The 23,854-nt window shown below is 31.4% G+C and overlaps 1 protein-coding gene and 1 long non-coding RNA gene across 2 annotated transcripts; both read right to left on the bottom strand.

Moving 5' to 3' along the window:
• Positions 1-4,261: 4,261 nt before the first annotated feature.
• Positions 4,262-6,015, bottom strand: LOC111711314 (uncharacterized). Its single transcript, XR_002767219.1, has 2 exons — positions 5,866-6,015; positions 4,262-4,610 (listed from the first exon to the last, which is right to left on the bottom strand). It is a non-coding gene; the product is annotated as an uncharacterized LOC111711314 (long non-coding RNA).
• An 81-nt stretch (positions 6,016-6,096) lies between these two features.
• Positions 6,097-22,757, bottom strand: LOC111711312 (unconventional myosin-Ib; the record flags this gene model as incomplete). The annotated part of the gene is given in 14 exon segments (XM_023485645.1): positions 6,097-6,327; positions 8,581-8,656; positions 9,807-9,883; positions 12,769-12,916; positions 13,724-13,830; positions 14,540-14,671; positions 15,634-15,784; positions 16,518-16,693; positions 17,491-17,617; positions 18,016-18,139; positions 20,626-20,691; positions 21,483-21,619; positions 22,236-22,368; positions 22,714-22,757. Coding segments are annotated over 14 exon segments (1,729 nt in total), but the record flags the coding sequence as incomplete, so codon positions are not given.
• Between the last annotated feature and the right edge of the window lie 1,097 nt (positions 22,758-23,854).

Raw genomic sequence — 23,854 nt, 5'->3', positions numbered from 1 at the left:
AAGTAGGTTTCATGGTTGGTTAAAGACGGAAAAATTATGATATTTAAAAATGCTAAATTTAAAAACGAGAAATCTGCGAATCTAAAATCTATCTTTCTATCTATCTATCATTAATCTGCCTGACTGGTATGCCTATATGCCTAATGTAGAGTTAGGTAAATTGTCTTAAACCGATCAAAGCCTTTCAGTGTTCAGCCACTAATATAGATTAGAACCTATAGAAACTAGAATCTAGAAACTTTGTTAAGTATCTAATAGAGTTTTCAGTAATCTTCAATATCCAATGTATTGTATATAAGAAATTTTACTAACGTTCGATTAATTTAAGGAAAGTGATTCCAAGTGACTTTCCACTAAAAGAGTGTCATCTCTATAGGGCTGGGCACGTTTCTATCTCTATAGGGCTGGGCACGTTTCTATTTCTATAGGGCTAAGCACGTCATCTTTATAGGGCTGGGCACGTTTCTATATCTATAGGGCTGGGCACTAGGGGTGATCAATATTGGAATTGAGCCAACCGCCCGCCAAAGGCCGCTGCGTTTTTACTCAAAACATATATTGCATTTTTTTTACATTATTTTTATTTTATTTTATTTTATTTTACTAGGCTTTTAGGGCGCTTCGCGCCCATCTTCTATTTCAACTTGTAATTGTGGCTTAATCTCTGAACATCTTCTCTTTGTATAGAATAAAAAAAACCAAAAATGTTTGCGGATTTCATAATATATTTTTGCGCATTTTCAAAATTTTTCAAAAATAAAAAACTTTTAAACACAAATTGTTAAAATTTTGATCATTCATAAACCTTCCCTGGGGTCACGTGAGGTCCCACACAAAATTTGGGCCCGATCGGTTCAGCCGTTTTGACNCCCCCCTCTTAATATGAGGGTCTCCCTGGTTGATTAGAAAGCTGATGATCTGAAGCTCGGGGCTGATAGCTCAATTTACAGACCAATTTGTTTTTAGGCTCTGCAATCCCCTGGACACACTTTTCACAAAATCCAGACAGAAAAAGCACAAGCTTTAGCTAAAGGGACTGCAAAGAGAGGAATGCCTTTTTTGCGCAGTACCCTTTAAATTTTTTACTGTTCACCTAGGACAGAGAAGTCTGTGTGTATATGTCTCGAAAAGTGTTTGAATTGCAGCAAGAGCGAAGTATACGCTATCGTACATTGTTAATTCATGGGATCCGTTCCTTGAACATTATAATCATTCTTCAAAAGCGGGTTTAAAAGAGTTCAAAAGTTAATATTATTGATTTACTGCAACTTCAAGAATTATATTCATAGATAAACGGAGAATGTAGATAAATAAATAAACATAGATAGCTTATGTCAACAAATATATAGACCAGGAACGCCCAACTCAGATATACGCAAATTGTGTACTGTACACTGTGGGAGGAATGTAAACAAATCCAGTGCCCCCACAGCAGTTGAAGAGAAAGGATTAAACACTGATAAACAGAGTGATGTTACAGTCAAAAACAAAAGAAACTAGTTAATATATTAAGTTAGTGCGGATACAAATTATTTATTTAAATATGATTTTTGGGTTTCAGATCAATATGGAAAATTTATTCATGCTCAGTGAGATTTGTTCAACTATAAAGGAGAAGCAAGGTAAAANACATTGAAATATGTCTACAGTTCCTCTTTGCATTGATTCCCATGGAGTGAGGAATTGTTTTTGCTTTTATTAAAACATCCGAATTTTACCATATAACGTTTCACAATTTGAATATAATCTTGGATATTATCATTTCCCTCTCCTGCCTTTAAAGCATATACTCGCAAGTAACAAATATTCTTTCGTTTTATAATCAGTATTCATGTCTACGATAGCAATATACTTTATTTCATCCCCCCCCCCTCATAATTGATGTTTTGCCCCTGAATTCTATGTTTTGATCGCCTCCCACTGCAGTACACAAATTTGACGCATCAGATAAGGCGGTTCCTGGTCTATATATTTCTTGGCTTATGTACGCAAAATCACCAAGAATTGTACAGTCCGCGAACTCATACTTCTAGGGGTGAAAGTGTACTTCAATGATAAGCGGGGTGGTTTGGTGTTTTAATGGATTTCATAATAGAGTGTAAAATAACTCCGGGAATGGAACTATTTGAACAACAATTATTCACAGAGCAATATATCATATTGACGAGTACTAAAAAAGGACATGAGAAGGACTAAAATAACTTAAATTTCTCTCTACAGAACTCATGTACACCACAATTACTCAATGGAGAACAGCCAATGTTCACAACCGACCTAGTTAATCTATATAATAGGAATATCTTTAAAACATCTAAAACATGTACATTTATTTTTTTCAAGATGAAAAATGTCGTCTTATGCGTAATCTTTCTTTATCTATGATTATATTTTATTATATTTATTAAAACAAAACAGCAAACACAGTGTGTGACTATATTGCAAGCGTTCCTGATGAGCTTTCTTTCTGCCAATTTACCATTACGTTCGTCAAACTTCAATACGTCTTCAATTAGTTTTAATTTTGTTATTTCTACGGTGGTAGTCGATTATATCATTATAAAAAAGACGACATTCTATTCAATTTTTATCAAGCTTTTAAACAGAATGGATACACAAAAACATGGAAACAGTGAGACGTTGTCAATCAAAAACTAAAAAAGCTGTTTTCCTTTAATTGCTGGTACATTTGTAATTCTAAAAAAAGCTTGTTAACAATTAAAACTTAAATAAAAAGTCGTCTTTATTGTGTTGCTATAATCGTCTACCACCGTAGGTAACCATATATATTAAAGTTGAAAAACAAATCAAATTAAGTAATTTGGTCAGACCAACGTACATGTTAATTAAGAAAATTAAAAATGTTTTACACAATTTCAGTTAATGATAATTTTCAAAATCCTTCATATATCATAATTTATTTCTCTAAATCAAACAATATATTATTGTAAACACAATGATCGAAAATAAATAAAATAAATATACAAGTGAAATGTCAACGCAAGTCAATCGTAAAACATGTTACTGACGATATTCTGAGGGTGATTTGGTATTCTTACCAAAAAAAAAACAGAAAACGAATATTGTTTAAAACGACTAAATATGGTAACCGTTTTAAACAATTTAAACAAGTAAAAAGAAATAAAAAAAATTGACATTGACCCTCCCTTGATGTATGTATATGATACAGGGGTTACCAAAATGTTCTAAATTGAGACGAATAATGATATATACAAAATATTTATGTTTTATGTATAAGTTATCAAAAAACATTTTTTATTTTAAGAAAAGCAATATTTTTTAAGTGTTGTACAAGTACAAGTACAAGTACAAGTACAAGTACAAATACAAGTACAAGTACAAGTACAAGTACAAGTACAAGTACAAGTACAAGTACAAGTACAAGTACAAGTACAAGTACAAGTACAAGTACAAGTACAAGTACAAGTACAAGTACAAGTACAAGTACAAGTACAAGTACAAGTACAAGTACAAGNCAATCTATACAAATCCAAACAAAAGTACAAATACAAGTACAAGTACAAGTACAAGTACAAGTACAAGTACAAGTACAAGTTCAAGTACAAGTACAAGTACAAGTACAAGTACAAGTACAAGTTCAAGTACAAGTACAAGTACAAGTATTGTATTGGTTGATCTTGCCCTCAAAACGTAGTTTTCAGTGCATAATCTTAGTATAGATAAAAGAGAATTATTTGAGTCATTTTTTCGATGAATTTTCCAAATCATTCATAGGTGAGATTTAAGTTGTTTGTGCTTTTCGGACATCTCAGCTTAGGCTGAGATTAATGAATCTTGTATATTTGTAAGATTAATAATATTGTTAACTTATAATGTTTAATAATGTAGATTTTGATGTTCTCTGTCACCCTCATGAACAAACCCCTCACCCTGTATAAAACTATCTTGTAATAAGATACCATTTTCAAATTCAAATTTTTGATATATTGCTTCAAGTATTGTTCTGTTAGCGCTCTGAACAATGGTATAAAATGGTATCAAAAGTCTGCAGTTTTAAACCACTGTGTAAATTAACTAAGTAAAATCAGGGTAAAATAAAAGGGAATGTTTACGCAAATAAAAGAATCTCTGATGGTTAAGGGACTGTTACAATATTACAACAACATTGTTTGCCTCTTGATAAAAAATTCTAATAATTGGGAAAACAGTCCTTTAACAACAACAACAAAATTCCGCGGGATGTAAATACAAGATGAAGCTAAAACTGATGAAAAAATGCTCGAAAACCAAAAAAAATATATTTTATTAAAAAATTAAACCAATAAATAACAAAAACAAGTTTTTAAGCATATTGTAATATATGACTTAAGTGCTTTACGGGCTTCCAATTCTTAAATATATATAGATATAAATTTACACTTTCTTCTTTTATACATAATTTCAACCAGTTGTTAGAAAACTAATCCTGGTTAACAAGTGTCGACAAAAGATACAGAGTATATGTACACTGTACAGTAAACAAGTGCTGCTAAGTCTATGATGAATGAATGATAATGAGGTGGTATAAATGAACTGTATCACAAATATATTTTGATTCTTCAATTCAACCCCTCCTCCTCGCATTGAAGATCCTAAACAATTTTTTCTTTTATATTTATAAATTTTACAAAATTTTACAACAGATTTTTATGAAAATTTGAAAAATAATATATTACAAATTTTTCAAATCAATTTCTGAAAAAAAATCACAATATCAAAAGACAGTTTCACGGATTTGCTTTATTTTCCATCTAATTCACTGTATTTTAATATGAATTATATAAACATGAATTCTTGTGTTTTGTAAAACAAACTTGATCCCGCTACATGTTGAAGAGAAGTGATATATATAATTTAGTTTGCGTTAAAGGCAGTGACCGGCAATGTATGGTGGTTGAACTGAGTATGCAGTATTTTTAGGATTCTTTTGAGACATTTCCACGATGTATTATTACTGAGTTTGAGTGCAAAGTTGACGTTAAAAATCATGAATTTGGATGGGTATGTTTTCAGAATCGGTTTTTTTATTTATTAAATAACGACGACGAAAAATAAAGTAAAAATTATACAGTAAACTAATTAAATGTTTGGGAACATATTTCTCAAAAGAAATTTGTCAATAAATCAATGTTAGAATCAGTTATTTCGTTTCCATCATTATATTGAAATTCTTATTTTCTTTGAATTTTGTTCCCAGATTTTTACAAATTCCTCAAATGTCGTCTTTTCAATAAAAATTCCAAAAAATCTGCAGAAAATCTTTGTAAATAATAAGAGATTATAGAAACTAATAATTGAATAAGATTACTTATATTCGCTAATAAGAATTAATATTTATTTTCACAACCTGTTCCTAAACAACTAATTAGTTTACTGTAGAATTTTGTTTACATTTTTTGTCGTTATTTAATACGTTATTTAATAAAGAAAAAAAAAACAAATTCTAAAAACGTACCACCCAAATTCATGATTTTCAAAGTCAAGTTAACTCAGTAAATATACGTCGTAGAAACGTTTTATATGTCTTATATGAATCCAAATAAAATTGTCCACAATACTACATATTTAGTTTAGCCATTATACATTGCCGGGTACTCCCTTTAAAGCTGATTTATGTATCCCAATTTGTTAAAGGAATTGACTTTTTGCCACAAATTAAAATTGTATGATTTTTATATCTTTTTAACCTGATGGTGTAAACATATTTCAAACTTAAAAATTTCTAGACAAATTATTTGTTTGAAATATCTAAGGTCTACGGCATTGGGTTGCAAAGATATAGGGATCAGAAAAGCAGAGATGGTGAAAAAGAATCGATTCCTTTGGTCCCAATAAACCTTTAAATACCTGAAAATAGTTTCTATAAATACACTTGTCACTATTACTAGTTCCATGTGTCTGAATAAAGACGACCTTGGTATTTACTACAAAACGACCTCCATCTTGTTTCCTTTCTTCAAGAGCTTCACGTGACCTGGAGCTACATTCGAGTCTCCACCTTAATAATAATAATAATGATAATAATAATAATAATAATAATAATAATAATAATAATAATAATATTAATAATAATAATCTCACCTTAAACTGAAAGGTTACATTATGTGTACCGAAGTTAGCCTCGAATTCTGTACTAATGTTAACAGCTGGAGGTTTGCCTGTACAGTTCTGCACAACTAGGAAGAGCTTGGTAACTATCTCTATCACGTGACCGGTCTGGAACACGAAGTCCCCTTTCCTCTTCACAGCCTCGGAGGATAGACAGGAGGGGATATTGGCCTGACTGCGCAGCTCACGGGTCGGAGAACTCTGAAGAAAAAAAATGTCAGATCCCATCCCTTTGTCAAATTTATGTAAATTTCAAGGGTGATTTAAATGTCACAAAGTCGTACCACTAATGTCACATGAATGTCTAGTTCACAGTTGATCTTGCCNTAACCTCGCGTGAAATTTTCCTGGTCAATTTACTTTAAGTTAAAATAAATAGAAATTCACGTCGAGAAAACTAGAAAAGGCGGGTAAGGGCCTTAAAGGGACTGTAAGCGTAATTTCAAGTGACTCTCCATACAAAGATTACCAGACACGATATTCAAGACGGTACCCGGTACAGCTATCTCTGATCATGTATAAATAAGATATTTTTTATAATTTTGTGTTCTCTACAAAACTTTGATTTAAATTACATTCACATTATTGTCCTAGAAAAGGTTAAATGTACTGTTGAAAATCGGACTTTGGTATCGTTGCATGCAGGGTCATTTATAATAACGCTTACTAGCCATTTAAGTGATTTCTGAAAAAATAACTGGATCCAACGGTTTACTTGATATACGTTATTGTCATTTAGTGATTTTTGAAAGGAAATAAGTTAATTCATATAACAACTTGATATGTGATTGTGATTTCTGAAAAAAAAAATAACTTTATTCATCGGTCTAGTTTAAATGTGTTTGTGGTTAAGTAATTTCTGAAAAAAAAACTACTTAATTCATAGGTCTACTAAAAATGTGATTGTGATTAAGTAATTTCTAAAGAAAAATAACTTAGTTCATCGGTCTACTTGATATGTGATTATTTCAGGGGTTAACAATATATAAGTTTTCCCTCAGTTTTTATCCATTTATGGTTCATTGTGTACATTCATGATTTTTCCGATAATGTTATTGTAAGTTTGTATAAAGGATTGATGGATATATTATATATTCAATCATACTTTTGTTTGCGAAATATACTTTATATAAAAACAGAATAAATGCTGTGTTGAATCTAACAATATGGTAAAGGACGCATCTATATATAAATTTGGCTTGTCTGTCTGTTTGTTTGTCTGTTTGTTTGTGTCCAATAAACGTCAAAACAGCTGACCCCGATCGGGTCCAAATTTTTTGTGGTACATCACGTGACCACAGGGAAGGTTTATGAATGATAAAAATTAAAAAAAGGGTTTTAAAGGTTTTTAATTTTATAAAAAAATTAAATTCTTGAAAATCCGCGAATTTTTTTTAAAAATCCGCAAAATTTTTTTCTTCTTTGTTTTAAAATGTAAACAAAAAGAACATGTTCACAATTTAAATAGAATCCGATCATAACTTAGGAACCCCTTGACTGATTTGTCTCAAATTTTGACTGAGAAACTGGTTTGAACCAGGGGAATATGTTCTTAATAGTTTAAAATGTCTAAGTGGGTTGAATATTTTAGAGAAAGTTTAGTTTCCAGTCAAAGATGGGTAACCAAGCTAGAGCTCTATATATCTGTATACTCTATATCTGTAAACTCTATATATCTGTATACTCTATATATATAACTGTATACTTTATATATCTGTATACTCTATAAATCTGTATAGTCTATATATCTGTATACTATATATATCTGTATACTCTATATATCTGTATAGTCTATATATTTATATACTCTATATAACTGTATACTCTATATATCTGTATACTCTATATTACTGTATACTCTATATATCTGTATACTCTATATATCTGTATACTCTATATATCTGTATACTTTATATATCTGTATACTCTATATATCTGCATACTCTATATATCTGTATACTCTATATCAGTATACTCTAAATAGCTGTATACTCTATATATCTGTGACAGGGTGGTTCATATAATGAGGTAAAAAAATGTTGTTACTAGAGTGGTAGCTTATAAGGTGCACACTAAATCTGTATTGTATACTTATATATAATAATCTAGTATAAGAGTAAAAGAAAAATAGTACTCCAAGTACTGTATTACTATTCTATTGACTATTAAAGCTGGAAGAAGGGTAAACAAGAATACTTCTAGTATAATATCAGATATAATACAAATACAACTGGTGGAGAGGGAGGGGGGCAGAGGCGGCCGGAGTCGTAGGATACAGAAACAAATTCTTTTTTGGATTATGGTTAAGGGGAAAATCTTTTTTTCTGTTTTGATCTTCCTTATTAACATTAAATAGGTAAAAATTTTATCTTCTTAACATTAATTGCTACCTCCTACATTTTGAAAAAACCTTAACAGGAATTTCAAAACATAAATCTAAAAAATTATACTCACTGCTCTAACATGGAAGACTGCAATATCATCGAAGAATGGACTCAAGCTTAGCTTGAATATTTCACCTGCCGGCACCCTAATAAAAAGGAGATATTTTAATCAACCAATTAAAGGGAGTGTTCGCAAAAAATGAAAGGGGGTATAGGCTAAATGCGATAAAAAAGCACTTTTGATCGCTACTAATCTTACTTCTATCTGTTGCGTCTATAAGGAGAAAATTGTTAAAACCGAATAATACCGAAGAACGTAGTGTCCATACTCCATACAAATTCAGAAAGATGCAACATACGACTTAGACCGTAAAAAAATCTATTTAATTTCAAACAAATCATTCAGATATTACAACCTATGGTCATCGATTATCTTTCGCCACATTTGTATATAGTTGATTTTTCATAATATGTTCTGATTTTATTTTTTTATTTTTTTCAATGTCGTCTTCATTACCAAAAATCTTCGAAACAGGAATAAATGATTTTATAAATAACTCTCAGATCATAACAATCAAAACATATTATGAAAAATCAACTATATACAAATGTGGCGAAAGCTAATCGATGACTATAGGTTGTAATATCTGAATGATTTGTTTGAAATTAAATAGATTTTTTTACGGTCTAAGTCGTATGTTGCATCTTTCTGAATTTGTATGGAGTATGGACACTACGTTCTTCGGTATTAGTCGTTTTTAACAATTTTCTCCTTATAGACGCAACAGATAGAAGTAAGATTAGTAGCGATCAAAAGCGCTTTTTTATCGCATTAGCCTATACCCCCTTTCATTTTTCGCGAACACTCCCTTTAAAAAAAATGTTTGCCTATTTTTTTCTTCAAAGATAGCCCGGAATATACAGTTATAACAAGAAAACTGTTGAATTGGAAGACGACATTAAACTGAAGTGCATTTGATGCTGTTACTCCTGTTACAAAGCAAATAGTTTTACTAACAAATTATTAAATGGGTCTGGTTGCATTGCTGTATCTCAAGTTCATTGGACTATTTAAAGTCATAACTTAAGTCTAAAGTCGACTTCCTATTTCAGAACATTCTGGTTATCACTGTAAAGTGTAAGTGTATATATAAAGCAACGTATTTTTCTGAAAACGTCCAAAACTTTTTTCCGTCAATTTATTCTGACATTTTTTTTTCAAAAATCCGACAATCCAATGATTTAAAATTGTGTACAAATAAAGAATGAAAAGATACGAAGCGCTAATAATTTCACCTGTATTTGATCTGCATAGTTCTCTGATCTAGGATCAGCATTGAACTTGTGGAAATCACAAACAAGATCGGAACAAACTAAACAATTGATTAATTGATCATTGACAGAGTTAAAACAAACTAAAAATTGATCAATTTATCACAAACAGAATTTAATGAAACTAAACAATTGATTTGTTGATCACAGAAGATTTAAAACAAACTAAACAATTGATAAATTAATCACAAACAAGATCTAAACAAATTGAACAATTGATAAATTGATCACAAACAAGATCGTAACAAACTAAACCAGGGGAGTATAAAATTCTTCTCCCCCTTCCCCCGGAAAGAAATCAAAGACCCAAGAGGAGGGGAAGGGAAGGCAAAAGGTGAAGAAAGGAAAGAGAAAATGAGGGAAAAGGGGAAGGTTAACAGCGGAAGACAGGGAAGGGTTGGGAAGGGGGATAGGTAGGGAGGGGGGAACCATGGATATGGATAGGTAGGGAAGGGGATAGGTAGGGAAGGGGATAGGTAGGGAAGGGAATAGGTAGGGAAGGGGATAGGTAAGGAAGGGGATATGTAAGAAGGGGATAGGTAGGGAAGGGGATAGGTAAGGAAGGGGATAGGTAGGGAAGGAGAGTGTTAGGACAAGGGATAGGTAGGGAAGGGGATAGGTAAGGAAGGGGATATGTAAGAAGGGGATAGGTAGGGAAGGGGATAGGTAAGGAAGGGGATAGGTAGGGAAGGAGAGTGTTAGGACAAGGGATCGGTAGGAAGGAGATAGGTAGGAAAGAGGAAAAGTAGAAAAGGGGAGGGCTGGGAGGGAAACTGGAAGGTTGATAGGGAAAGAGAAATATAGGGATTAGGGAACTTTGGAATGGACAGGGAAGGTAGGGAAGGTAGTAGAAGGAGAAAGTAGTGTAGTTAGGGAAGCGGAACGAAGGGAAGGGGAAGGTAGAGAATCAATGGAAGGTTGTTAGATAAAGAAGTGAAGGAAAGGGGAATATAGGGAAGGGAAGGGCTGGAGCTCTTAACCTCTATATATATATATATAGCTAACTTTATCTAAAATCAGAGAGTTTTTTGAAAAACGTGTTAAAAAAAATTTATGAATTTTTGTTTATCGAATTTGTGGAAGGTAATCAAACTAAATTTATAAGGGGGGGGGGGAGAATCCAAAAATGGGAATTATTTACACCCCTGAATTAAAAAAAAATTGATAAATTGATCGAAACAAACTAAACAATTGATTAATTGATCACAAACAGAATTGAAACAAACTAAACAATTGATAAATTAAATCATAAACATTAAAAGAAACAAAACTATTCATTAATAAATTAAAAAATAGATGTTAATCTCAAAAGATAAAATTTTGATAAAAAATAAACAAAAACTAATGTGTTAGTGTTAAAAATTAAATCAATAATTCCAGGGATTTTAACCACTTTTGTTAAAATTCCTCTTAAAATTATAAAAAAAGAAAAATTGATACAAAAATAATCCTCTCAAAGCTCCCAATTCTTATTTAAAATGTTGAAATTCTAGGAATAGAAGAGATTGAAATAAAGAAGTTTATATATTCTAATTCTGGAAAGTGGAGAGAGAAACTTGAAAACCAAGAAATATCGTAAAATAAAACGAAAAGTAATGTAAACAAAACTTCTATTAAACTTAAATCCAAAACAGGAACGTCCACTAAATAGTGTCAGGAAGGACACAATACTGGCAGTTTCACGTATTCAAATACAACTACTTTTTCAGAAGTGTTACTTGCAAGAAATACAAAAAATTATTATGTCCAACTTTTGCACGTATGATAAAACCCCGTGTGGTTATAAGATAAAACCCCGTGTGGTTATAAGATCGCAAAGTCTAAACAGTAATTTCTTACACAATGTTTAGGTTGACGATATTTTAAAGAAAACTTTTTTGATTTCGAAAGATCTCACCCATGAAGAAACTAATAAGTCTAACCTTGCCACTTGTGCGTGTTATTTTGTTTATTATATCAGCAAAGACGACATATTGGTCATTCGTCTCACTGCACATTTTCTTCCATTGCGGATTTTGTCTCAACCTGACGTAGTCCCCCAGGAAAGGATGGCAGATACTGAAACCAAACCAAACATTTAAAGTTAGTTACACACCATGCTCTTAAATATCATTAATTAAAATTAAAAAGAAAACTGATCAAATTAGAAACTGTAAACGTAGTCTAAGTGACCCTATATGCAAAGATGACAATACCCGAAGATAACATTGTTTTTCTAGGTTTAGAAGTGTATTTTTCCTGATAATTCCTATGTGATTTCCTGCAGTTTTAAGGGTACCGTTGTGAATCGAACATTGCCATCTTTACATGGAGCGCCACTTGGAATTACGCTTACAGTCCCTTTAAATAAAAATGTTAGTCAACCCGTACAGATGATGTTAATGGGGAAAATATTCTGAGGAGGAACCAGTGAAAACTTGTGTACACACAAAATGCAAACTGCAATCTTAGTTTGGAGTTGGACTGAGTTTGTTTACATTTTGTTTGTAAATTAGATGTAAATGCGTTGCAGTACACTAATTTATTTTTGAGGCTTCCTGATAAAAATATTTGTTTGTTATTAGAATAGGCATTTGTTTGATATCCTCTTTGGACATTTATGGTTTTATTTCTTTTAAAGAAACTTTACAAGATGTTCGACATAAGTTTGCTTTTAATAATTGTACAAAGTATTTACTCTTACCTAAGACAACGATATCCATAGCAATTGTAAAAATCGGGTTAAAAAACGTTTTTAAATCATGGTTCAAAGATTTGTTTTGGTATAATGAAAGAAATGCAAGCTTGTAGAGATTATAATTTATGAAATATATCAAACTGGTGTGAAGCCTCTTTAAAATTCAAAAACCTAGAATGTTTACTCCGAACCCAAACACCATGCCTATTCATATTTGTTAGTTGGATTAGTTTCTCTCAGTTTTCCAACCTTGCCGTTAGATCTGTTGATCTTATTTACTATATCTGCAAAGACGACATATCTGTCCATTTTATGTAAAGAGTTTTTTGTTAAAACATCTTTCCATTGTGGGTTACGTCGTAGTCCAACATAGTCTCCCATAAACCGGACACTCACGCTGAATGTTGATTGGTTAAAGTACTTTAAAGGGACTGTGCAACTATAAAAGCATAATGTGATATTCATAACTGGAAATTTAGCATCAAACATGTCATTTTTAGTTTGTATATCTTAAAACTGCTTGATGAAATAATTTTGTAATTTTCTAACATTCTCTAGAATATAAATGTCAGTTTTAAAATATTTAGACTGAAAATCTTCATTGGCATTCTTGTTTTAAAAGATTTAACAAAATCGACAATCTTTCCGCGGTACACTAAAGCTTAACTCTATGCTAATTGCTATAAATACTGAACGAAGTCTTTTTCTTTTTTATTGACATGAGAGATAACGTTTAATACCGTTCATTAACAACCGTTTATACTTAAGATACAATTAAACCCAGAACATCGGAGATAAATAAATAGCCATGAAATATGCGGAAACAGTTTCTAAGAGCTCCATATAATAATTGAATTAAAAACATTTTATTTATTCTTTCAATGTTTCTAAATTTCTGTATTACAACAACCCTAAGGATATACTTAAAAACAGTTATCAAAATCAATAGATTTAAACTAAATTTATTGGTACAGGGATACCAAAAAGGATGAGACTTCAGGGAAGCTTGCAGTTTTTTTCTCGTCTTTAAATTCATAACAAGTTCAATTATTAGTTTTCACTATTCACACGTTTTTAGTGTAAAAATATACCCGTCAATTCATTTAATTCTCATCCTTAGTGAGTAACCCTGTGCTGAGATCAAGGTTTGAAAAATAAATTTAAAATATTATTTGAAGCATCAGGAATGACAAGTTTATCCTACCTCCTTGGATAAGATGATTTTTTCTCTTTAAAAATGAGACTAGCCGTCACTTTTTCCCGCATTCTGTTCCTCGAAGTTTGATCAAATCTTTCACGAAACCTCTCGCACTGAAAATGATTAATTTTATAAAATTCAGATTAATTTTATTTTTCAAAGAAATATCCAATAAATTCAAAACGATTTAAAAAATTCAGCTTTAAATCTTTAATTCTTTTGAATATTTTAATAAAGATCTATCCTAATTCTTCAAAATCCTAACTTCTGTTTAGGTACTGAACTAATCATCCATTACAATTGTCTGTAAATATAATTATGTACCTTCCATTGCTAATCCTGTAAATGTACAGAGCCTCCATTACTAATCCTGTAAAGGTACTAAACTTCCATTACTTAATCTGTAAATGTACTGAACCTCCATAACTAAATCTGTAAATGTACTAAACCTCCCTTACAAAATGCGTAAAGGTACTAAACTTCCATTGCTAAATGTACAAACGTACAGAGCCTCCATTACTAAATGTAAAATGTACCGAACCTCCATTACTAAATTTGTAAAGGTACTAAACCTCCATTGCTAATGTGTAAAGTTCAGAGCCTCCATTATTAAATCTGTAAAGATACTGAACCTCCAATACTAAATCTGTAAAGGTACAAAACCGCCATTACTAAATGTAAAAATGTACTGAACCTCCATTACTTTTTTCTTATTTTTTTTTCTTAAATCCTCAAAATCAAGTTTTCCCTTCCCCTTGCCATGGGGAGGGGGTAAATATTTACAATATAAAATCATTAATAAATGCATTAAAATATACTGACCCTCCATCTATGATATAGTTTGCGAAGTAGAAAGCTAGTTTCTCGAAGAGAATGAGGAGCTCTCGGCCACTCCCTAGAGATAGGGGACTCCGAGGGGAGAGAGTGGGCCAGGTACACCAACCATCTCTTCCTCTATAAAAATAAGATGGTTAAACGGATTTTTTAAGCAATTTGATTTGATTTTATCTGGAAAACAGTGGCAAACGAATTTCGGCCATATTCTTGCTTTTCTGTATTCAACTCTAAAAAACGCTCCAAAATAGAAAAAAAACATTTTTTTAAAGAAGTAACAAAAAAGAATACAATTAAAAAAAAAAATCTTTTTTTTATAGCTTATTATAACAAAAATAATAATAAATATACTGTAAGAAATTTGATTTTACGAGACGTGTTGTTGATTCAAATAAGAGTTGGTCATATTTTTTTTCTTCATTTTCTTTTGAGTTTTTAGGATTTTTAGGCTTTTAGGAGACAACACTAAAACCCTAGGAAGTTTCGCATATTTCAAAATTATATTCTCTTAAAGTTTGCTTTCATAACTTTTATTAGCAAAATCAACGATGATAAGGCTTAGATATATATATTCTATTTTCTGTTAGAGTCAAAGTTTTTCATAATTTCAGTAAAGAAAACTGATAGAAAATTTAATTTTGAACTTTGGAATTTAAATTTTGAATTTTGAAAATAAAATTTTGAATAACATAATCGGCTTCGCAAATTTTTTTCGCGGCGTCTTAAAAGCCAGAAATCTTAGACAATCTAAATTAATGAATTTTGATGAAGACCAACTCTAATACGAGTGCTCCAAGTCCAGTTCCAAACTTTTTCTGTAAAGATACTGAGAAAGGGTTTAATTGAAAAATTGTTCTTCGTCTGTAACAAGACAATAAGACGTATAAGACGATTTCAATTTTAAACAAATGTTTGATGTTTGACGACGAGCGAAATATTTAAGTGAATTGCGGATTTCTGCAACAGAAACAAGATATATATTCAAAACTGTGCAGATTAAGGTGTAAATAGGTCCTTTAAGTGAAAGGTCACATGAAATTTCAAAAATATTCCTTTAAATTTAACTATAACTAGTTATTGACCTGCCAGACTCTGTAGTGCTTCTGTATGATCTCCACCGCCCACTCCTGCTGTCTACGCTGTTTGAGCTCGGTCACGTGACTCTTATCCTTCCACCTCTTCCAATACGACGATATCACAATCTGACTTTCCCGTAATCTTTTCCAGTTCCGCCTGAAAAAGGGATTTAAAAATCAGGGACACACAAACATAACTAGGCTAATCTTATAGTGCTCAAAGAAGAAACCACATTTTTGGATAAAATCCAAAGTATTCTATGGTCCCGCTCCTGAGGAACATCTATAAGCGTTGAGATTGGCTTTTAAGTTCTGGAAAATTTCTAATAGATCTATACTCTAAAAATTGGTGTCTAATGTTTAGTTTTAAATGCATGGATTGAACCTCCCCGCCCACTCCTATGGAAAAAGAACGTAATTTATTTATGGGGCAATCCAATGATTCATTTATTTTTAAACTGCCCCCCCCCTTTTTATAGATATTGAGCGGTTGCAAAACGAAATGCCAATATTATGTCAATAAATCCTATTCTTGAATAAAAGATTCATTTGTCTGAGAGAGTTGCTATGATCGTGGAGAAAACAGAGTATAAAACACAGGGTATAAAACACAGAGTATAAAACACAGGGTATAAAACACAGAGTATAAAACACAGAGTATAAAACATAGAGTATAAAACACAGAGTATAAAACACAGAGTATAAAACACAGGGTATAAAACACTGGAATGTTCTTAGTTTGGTTTTGAGATTCTACGCTGAGGGGGTCGATTTTTATTGCGAACAGTTACTTTCCTGGTAAAAATTGTCTTAAGTGCGGGTAAACGGCGGAAGTAACTATGAGAACCCTGTGCAACGCTGGTTTCCCAAGCTAATATTGAATAAAGTACCTTGCTATGAACCCCCGCCAGACCTTCTGGATGAGTGTGACCAACTCATCCACCCTCTCCTTTCTCCAGTTCTCTAGTTCATCTACACACTTGATACTCCGGATACAGATCCTCGTTCTACCCAGCACATACTCACTTCCGCTTACAGGTAGCTCACGGAGCAGGCAGGTCACTCCCTAGATACACAGCAATCAATCATTAAAACATCAATCAATTAGTCGATAAATAAACCCATCTTGCAAAATCATTTTTCAATTAATAAAAAAATCCAACAATCATACTCAAGCAATCATTTATTCAAACAAGATATTTTATTAATTAACTTATCAATCAAAGTAAACAATCAATTACTTAATCATTTAACAAAACTAAACAATGTTGAACCCAATTTTCAAGAATTGGGATATTAACTTTTCTAAAATATTTTTACAGATTTAATAACAATGTTTAAAATAAGTTCATTATAAAACTATTAAGTTAAAGAAAAATTTGTTTAAGGAAAATCTTTTATGCTTCTCAAATCTCCACAGGTAATTAGATATTTACAGCAAAGCATAAATTGTTATGATAAAACTTTTTTTACAGGTTTCTTTTTATATTTTGAAATATAAAAATATAAAAATACGATTAAACTGACCATTTCACTACACTAGGCTTTCAGGGCGCTTCGCGCCCCTCTTTAGCAACTATTCAAGCGGTTGAATGTTGCTTGCCAAGTGACCATTTTCCATTCTGAATTAAAAACTAAAAATTGTTCTAGTTTTCCAATAAACATCGAAAGATTTCTAGAAATAAAAAATTTCAAGATTTTTTCCTAGATTTTTTTTTACTTTTTACCATCCGTAAACCATCCCTGGGGTCGTGTGAGTTCCACAAAATTTTGACCCGATCGGTTCAGTCGTTTTGACGTTTATTGGATACAAACGGACAGACAGACAAACAAAGTATAAAGAGATATAGATTTAAGGATAACCTCAACAGGAGCTCCCTGCCATGAAGGCCAGGTGTGTGTAGAAAGCATCTTATACCGATCCAGGAACCTGGTGTAGGTTTCACGAACTACAAACCCAGCTGACCGCAATCGAGTAAACTCAAGAATCCTGAACAGTTTTCTTTGTTTCTACTGTGCACCATAAGAAATTGAAACAGGGAGACGGCATTTGATGGAAAGGGTTTATCAATAATGTACGCTGTGCAAACATATTATATTACCAATATGTTTTCTTATTTAGTATTATTATAGTAAATATGAATAAAATCAATTCGTCAGACTTGAATTCTCCCAGCTTTAAATAAGCATAACCAGATCCGAATTGGCAGAATTTATTCTTTCTTGGTAGATTTAACTTTATATATTTACTATAAGTTGCCAAATTTTTTAAAAATTGGAAATCTGCAGGTCAAATAATTTGATCCAAACTGCAGTTTTGGGAAAAATCTTTCTTTTTTCAAATCCGTTTTCTGTGGTTTAGGGTTGTATGGGTGTTGGCCGACTTACCCAAGATATCTAACTTGATGTTGAACAAGGGAAGGATCGAATACTCGAGGTGTTTTAGATTCGTTTGGTTTAATACAGCGAACAAAATGCGGGTTTTTACTTCCAAGATTGTTCAGCAGAGCACCTGGAGAAACCAGTTTTATACATCCGGTAGAATCATGCTTTTATTCGAGAAAATTATTTTGTTGTTGGTTTATTAGGATATCATTCTTCTATCAAGAATCCATTGATTTATCAAGATTCCATTGGTTTATCAGAATTCCATTGGTTATTAGGAGTCCATTGACTTTTAAAGATTCCATTGGTTTATCCCATTTTCATTGTTTTATTAGAATTCCATTGGTTTATCAGGATTACATTGGTTTAAAAAGATTCCGCTGGTTTATTAACATTGCATTGGTTTATTAAAATTCGACTGGTTTATCAAGATACCATTGTTTTATTAAGTTCCCATTGGTTTATTAGAATTCTATTGGTTTATCATGATGCCATTGGTTTAATTATCCGAATTCCGTTGGTGTATCAAGATTCCGTTGATTTATTATAATTCCAATGATTTATCAGAATTTCAATGGTTTATTAGGATTTCATAGGTTTATCATGATTCCATTAGTTTATCAAGATTCCATTGGTATATTTAGAATTCCATTGGTTTATTAGAATTTAATTTGTTTATTAGAATTCATTGGTTTCTCGGTTATAAATATTATTTTCTAAAATTTCCAAAGATTTAAAACTATTTCCTTGAATTGCCCTAGAAGGCTAGGGATTAAATAAATGTTAAAAGAATTAAGTTAAAGTTGAGAAAGTTAACATTTGGTTAGCTTAACTTAACTTTATATTTACAGATATTTAAGGAAAGTTAATTTACATTTTACACTAACATTACATAGAGATCTAAGGAGCGTATGCAAACTATGCATCATGACCGGGTGTTACACTATAAAGTGAATTAACGCTTTGGTCTTCCTTTTTACCAATCATTTTTGTAACACTAGATTATACAGTTTAGAACCCCTGGAATTTCAAACAGTTTAAAAGGAAAATTGACAACTTCCTGATTTATTTTTGCGTGAACGCGAGCACATTTTAGTTGTCTGTGAGACTCACGCAAAACTAACTATTACTATGTATGTCCAGACATGAATAGAAATATGCTAGAACTCAATGGTTAAAGGGAGTGACCGGCCATGTAAGGTAGTTGAACAGTGAATGTAGTATGGTGGGGACATTTTTTAGGATTCATTTGAGACCTAAAAAAAGGTTTTAATGATGTATAATTACTGAGTTTGAGCGCAAAGTTAACGATCAAAATCATCCATTTGGGTGAAATAAAATAACGACGATAAAAATGCAAAAAAATTTCTACAGTAAACCAATTAAATAGTAAGAAACATATTTTTCAGTAGAAATTTATGAATAAATCAATGTTAGAATCAATTATTTATTTCTCATCAATATATTGAATTTCTTATTTTACGAATTTGTTCGCAGATTTCTTAAAATTCTTAAAATTTTCGTTTTTTTCAATAAAAATTTCAGGAAATATACAGAAAATGTTTTAAACAATGAGACATCATTGAAACCTATAACTAAATAAGATTTCAATGATAAAAGTTAATTTTATTTTCTGAGTCTGTTCCTAAACAACTCATTAGTTTACTGTAGTATTTTTACTACATTTTTCGTCGTTGTTATTAAATAATTTTTAAAAAACCGAATCTCAAAATCAGCCCTCTAAAATAAGGATTTTAAAGATTGAATTGCCCTCTTGCTGAAGAAATATTGACCGCAAAAACGTACAATATGTCTCAAATGAATCCTAAACGTTTTTAGTTCAACTACCATATATTGCCGGTCACTCCCTTTAAAGAGACATTTAAAATCTCTTTTGATATAAAAAGACATTTCATTGAGAGACATTTCACAGAGAGACATTTCCTAGATAGGTAGTTTATAGAAAGACATCTCACAGATAAAGCATTAGAAGTCTATTACATATGAATTATCTTTATGTATTGTCTAATTTGATTTTCATGTATCTATGAAATGTCCTTTATTCTCGTGAATATATAAAAAAAATGGTTGTAAACAAAGAGAATAGAATATATATATTAGAGTGGAATTTAGAGAATCCCTCGGTATGAAATTTGTCAGTCTCAAAGTGTACAAATCATGTAAATGTTCACAAATTATATGCAGTAGAGTACATTAATACAGTATGTTCCCTAGACTATTCATTTCAATTTCGAATTTTTTTAAGCTGTTAAATAAACTTGATAAAATGAATTAGGTGAATAAAAAACATCATTTGATTTATAGTTATAACAAAAAATCATCGTCTGTAAAGTGAAAGGCATAGAGTCTATGTCATTGGTCAATTATAAACCAGACTATTTCATAATTTGGTTTTCTTTTAATATCAATTTTAGGTTTTCTATAAAATGATGTTCCAGGGCCCAAAAGGTTGTATAGCGCAAATATGTGAAGTACACCTGCAGTATGGAAACAGTAGAACAAAATGGCCGTTTTACACTTTTTTCTAGTAAATTCCACTCTAATATATTCTATTCTCTTTGGTTGTAAATTATAAACGCATAAAGCTGGTTCCTAATGATATTTTGAACTGAGTTCCAACAGTGGCTGGAGGTCGTCTTGAACCTCGTTTACTATTTCCTAAATTAAAAAATATTATTTTATCAAAAGTAAAAAAATTTCAAAGCTTGAAGAATTGAAAAATAGTAAAAGAAAACACTAGCTAAAAATGGGAAGGGTTGAGGGAGATCTGTAATTTCTAATAGAATTTTTTTCTAAAAAAGAACACGTAACACGTCTTGTAAGCTGTCTTAATACATCATTATAATTTATCTCAAATCATGGTTGATTTCCTTCAAAATTCTGATTATAATATTATTATAATTTATCCTTTATTTCTTCATTTTCCCAGAACTGGCTCTTTTTAAATAATAGTTAAAGCAAAGTTTAACTTGTCTAAAACAGGAAGCAAGTTCTCTTGTTAGAGTTCAATTTAAATCTATTGAGAAAATACTAAAATTAACAATACGAAATCCGTTCTATTTAATTATAAAATTTCTCCATGGAGGTTGCTTAAAAACATGCTTTACCTTTTATCTGAACAGGGGAAAAGAATAAAACAAAAGTGGAAAATCTAAATTTAGAAATTACTAAAAAAATTTTTTTTTTTAAATAATCAGCTTCCCCCCCCCTTCGCCGCCGGTCTAGCTCCCCCAATCAACCAAAAATGGGTCTGGTTTCACACTCAACTCAAGTTTGTACTGCCCCACCCTGTACACAGGCTACACTGACATAAATACGGCAGGGGTCTATATAGTTGTCCTAGCTCTGGGGGGAAGGGTCAGCTGGTGCGACCAAGGTGACAGGGTCTGATTTCAGGCTACTTTTAGTTGAATTTACAATCACTAAAGTGACAATTTTGAGTGGTTTACCTTCTGGGAAGAGTATCTTGATGAGTGGATGGTTGAAGGTGAAGAGGCACCTGGAGATGGATATATCCAGAGAATCCGTGTTCTTAGCCAGGAATCCGGAGACAGAGTAGGTTACTGATCCAGCGAAGTGTTTTACTCTAAATAAAATCAGTTATTAAGGGACTGAAACGTTATATTTCACGTAAACCTTCATTTAAAAAGTTGCATGTACGATTCTCTGGCTGAAAAAAATTAATTGTTTTTACTTGTTGCTTCTATTTAAAAATGAAGAGCAGATGCTGTAAACACAATGGAGGAGTTTTTCAGAATTCAACACTTTAATAGATAGAATAATGACGAAATCTTCCTCATTGTTATCCAGGTAAAGGTTTAAAGGGTCAGTTGGAAAACAGATTCGACGAACGAGTTTGCTTTAGTATTTTAGAATGTGAAATTAAAACTAGAAGAGTTACGAAGTTGAAAAGTGTCCCAATAATTCTGAATAAAAACTACTTTTAAATTAAATTTTTAGACTTAAGATTCGAGTTAATATGAAATAATGGGATCTTATAAAAGAAACAAAAAACTTAATTTTCTTTTTGTAAAGAAACATTCACTCCTTAGCCATGAACAGCATAGGGAGAGAAACAGTCATCTTTATTTAATCAAAGTATAAAAGTCCGAACTCTGACCGTATATTCTGTAATACGGATTAACGCTAATGGATTTGAAATTTGTGAATTTGCTGAATGCCCAACACTAATTGAAGCTGACCTGAATGAGTTAGCAGGTACAGGATTATCATGTTTATGAGGGGAGGTGGGGCTCACAGCACTAGCAGAACAAGGGGGCTCAGGGGGCTCACACCCCTCGTAGTGGGGATGACAGTTAAAACTCTCATTTAAACCTAGAACAAAATAATAAATAAATATTTGTTTACTTTTTTATATGCTTAAAAATAAATTTATAAAACAAAAGTAGTTGTTTTTAAATTGTTCTGAAACATAATTATTAATTACATGAAAACTTAAAAGCGAAGATTTCAAAATTTGTAGATATCAAGTTTAACACTCAAAATTCACATAAAAAATAAACAATAATTTTTAAAAATAATACATAATCATTAAGACTAAAAAAGTCGTTATAATTGGACAGATTTTAAATTGAATCTTTTTTATCTTAATATTTACCCCCCCCCACAATGCTTTACCTAAACTTTAAATTGTTATAACAAAGTTAATAAACAACTTACTATGAAGAAATTCTGTGTCCGCAGAACAAACAGAACTGGATTTCCTAAACATAGAATTATATTTCAGACAGTTTAGACTATATTTCAGGAAGTTAATAAAGTAGGAAGGTGGGAATAAAATTTAAAGATTAGAATGAAGTTTGAAGATGGGAATGAAGTTTAAAGTTGAGAATGAAGTTGGAAATGTAAATGAAGTTTTAAAATGGGAATATTGTTTAAATCTATAAATAAAGTTTAAATTGAGAATAAAGTTTAAGTTGAGAATAAAGTTTAAAGATGGGAATAAAGTTTGAAGTTTAGGATAAAGTTTGAAGTTGAGAATGAAGTATTAAGTTGAGAATGAAGTATTAAGTTGAGAATGAAGTATTAAGTTAAGAATGAAGTATTAAGCTGAAAATGAAGTTTGAAGATGGGAACATTGTTTTAATTTAAAAATAAAGTTTAAGATTGGAAAAAGTGGGATGGGTCTGGAAGAGACAGAAGTATGTGTAAACTAAGATATAGAATCTAAATGAAGATTTATCTATATATTCTAGTTCTCTAGTCCTTGTCAAGGGTGGAGCCGGAAGACAAGGATATATATTATATTATATAAACAAGGTTAAGGGTTTAATACAGTGTACAATTATAAACAAAATATATCACAATTTTATTACGAGTTATATAAACTTGTAAATAGTGCTTCAGCTGGTTATGTTTGGCACAAAAAGAACTGTATTTACACCGCTTTTTTAAAACTAAAAATGAAAATTCTTAATTTTACTTGGTCGACTTTTAAATGTCATGTTAAGAGAAAGACTCCGTATCTATATTCTTGAAAACCTAATCTCAGAAAATCCATGAAGGCGGAGATGTTTTAGTCCTCCAGTGTTTTCTTGTATACGGAGAGCTCCAAGCTCCCAGTCTCATAAAATACTTTGAGATGAGCCTCATGGCTTGCAAGTCACTGCCTAGTGTCTATAGAGGGGAGGAAGGCCAACCACATCAATCTCTAGTCCGAACCACATTCTCATCATTTTCTCGTCCGAACCACATCGAAATCCTCGTCCTTTCAATATTATTTTTTTTAAGTGTCCGATCCTTGAAAATAAATACATTTTTTTAAAAATATGGCGACGTTAGAGCATAAAACATGACTAGA

Source organism: Eurytemora carolleeae, unplaced genomic scaffold (genome assembly GCF_000591075.1).
Source record: "Eurytemora carolleeae unplaced genomic scaffold, Eaff_2.0 scaffold1146, whole genome shotgun sequence".
Classification (NCBI taxonomy): domain Eukaryota; kingdom Metazoa; phylum Arthropoda; class Copepoda; order Calanoida; family Temoridae; genus Eurytemora; species Eurytemora carolleeae.
Note: the sequence above shows the minus strand (reverse complement) of the source record. Positions and strands in the feature narration are given on the sequence as shown.